The 1,217-nt window shown below is 25.8% G+C and overlaps 1 protein-coding gene across 2 annotated transcripts in view; it reads right to left on the bottom strand.

Annotated features, from left to right (window-relative positions):
* Positions 1-1,217, bottom strand: part of LOC108745779 (integrin alpha-PS1) — a 10,640-nt gene that overhangs the window by 8,507 nt on the left and 916 nt on the right. Inside the window, exons 2-3 of one of the 2 annotated variants that reach the window (XM_018482123.1) lie at positions 1,063-1,190; positions 670-711 (exon numbers count right to left, since the gene is read on the bottom strand). In XM_018482123.1, the coding sequence (XP_018337625.1) occupies positions 670-711; positions 1,063-1,190 (170 nt within the window). The remainder of the gene's footprint in view (positions 1-669; positions 712-1,062; positions 1,191-1,217) is intronic. The other variant, XM_018482124.1, reaches the window with a different exon arrangement.

The raw sequence follows: 1,217 nt of genomic DNA, 5'->3' as shown, positions 1-1,217 counted from the left end.
TATATTTGAAAATTATTAAAATTTTAAAAGAAAATTATTAAAAATAAAAAATATAATATAAAAATATTGTGTGTGTGTGTGTGTGTGTGTACATAAATAAAGTATTTATCACAATAATGATAAAATAAGATAGTGACAATAATCAGTAAATTAAAAGCAGATTTTATTTCTGCAAAATTAGATTTATTTCTACAATATTATCAAATTATATACAATTTTGAGTAAATGACAAAAAGATTATTACACGATTAATATCGTGTTGTAGTAACCATGCACATAAACATAAACTTACATATAAATCTGAATAAGTAATGATGATAGCAACAATAAATAAAAAAATGTTAGTAAAAGCAAGAATGTCAATTTGCATTACATAAAAGTGCTGTAAATAATTATGTATCACTATTGTTAATTGGTATTATTAGCCTTAGGAAATATTCCATCTCTATTCTGTGTTATTTTCAAGAAGAGCAAGCTTTGATCCAAAAAAATTAACATATAACAGATAATAGAGATTATAACTTTTTACATCACATGCTTTCTCGCCTTTTAATGTATGTAATACTTTTTATTTAGAAAAGTGCAATCTCTGGCAAACCGCTGATCAAAATCTTCAAACTCTTCATTCAATTCATTCTGCAAAGACTTTGTTGAAGTTTATACACTTACTTGAATCATATTCGTATGGTCTGTATAATAGACCATCGTCCACTGGTTTACCGAAACATGATTTAACAAAAAAGCATCTTATTATATATAGTACAACATTAAATAGATATCAAATGTGATGTATAGGTATTATTGGATTAAATCAAGATTCATTGTTGAACATGTTTAATATATAAAGATGTATTCGACCTAATCTTAGCATTCAAACACTGAGCAGAATTTGATGGAGAGAGTATATAATAATAATAATTTAATTAATACAGCACTATAAATTAAATTATTAAATTGTATTATAGTATTATAAATACATATTTTTAAAAGTTATCACAATAATACAATTAACAAAATATAGAGATAAATGACAAGAAATAGAATAAATATACAAGGACATACTCAGCCGTCCATCTGTAATAACTTGAGTACAGTCCCTTGTATATGTACTTAGTGGACATTGCCATAACGCCCCTGATCTATTTGTGCCTGGTTGTCTATTTTGATCCAAAGGTGCACCAATTAGCATCCTGTTGAAAGAGAAAAACCAAGTGTGT

This window comes from Trachymyrmex septentrionalis, unplaced genomic scaffold (genome assembly GCF_001594115.1).
Source record: "Trachymyrmex septentrionalis isolate Tsep2-gDNA-1 unplaced genomic scaffold, Tsep1.0 scaffold148, whole genome shotgun sequence".
Classification (NCBI taxonomy): Eukaryota; Metazoa; Arthropoda; class Insecta; order Hymenoptera; family Formicidae; genus Trachymyrmex; species Trachymyrmex septentrionalis.
Note: the sequence above shows the minus strand (reverse complement) of the source record. Positions and strands in the feature narration are given on the sequence as shown.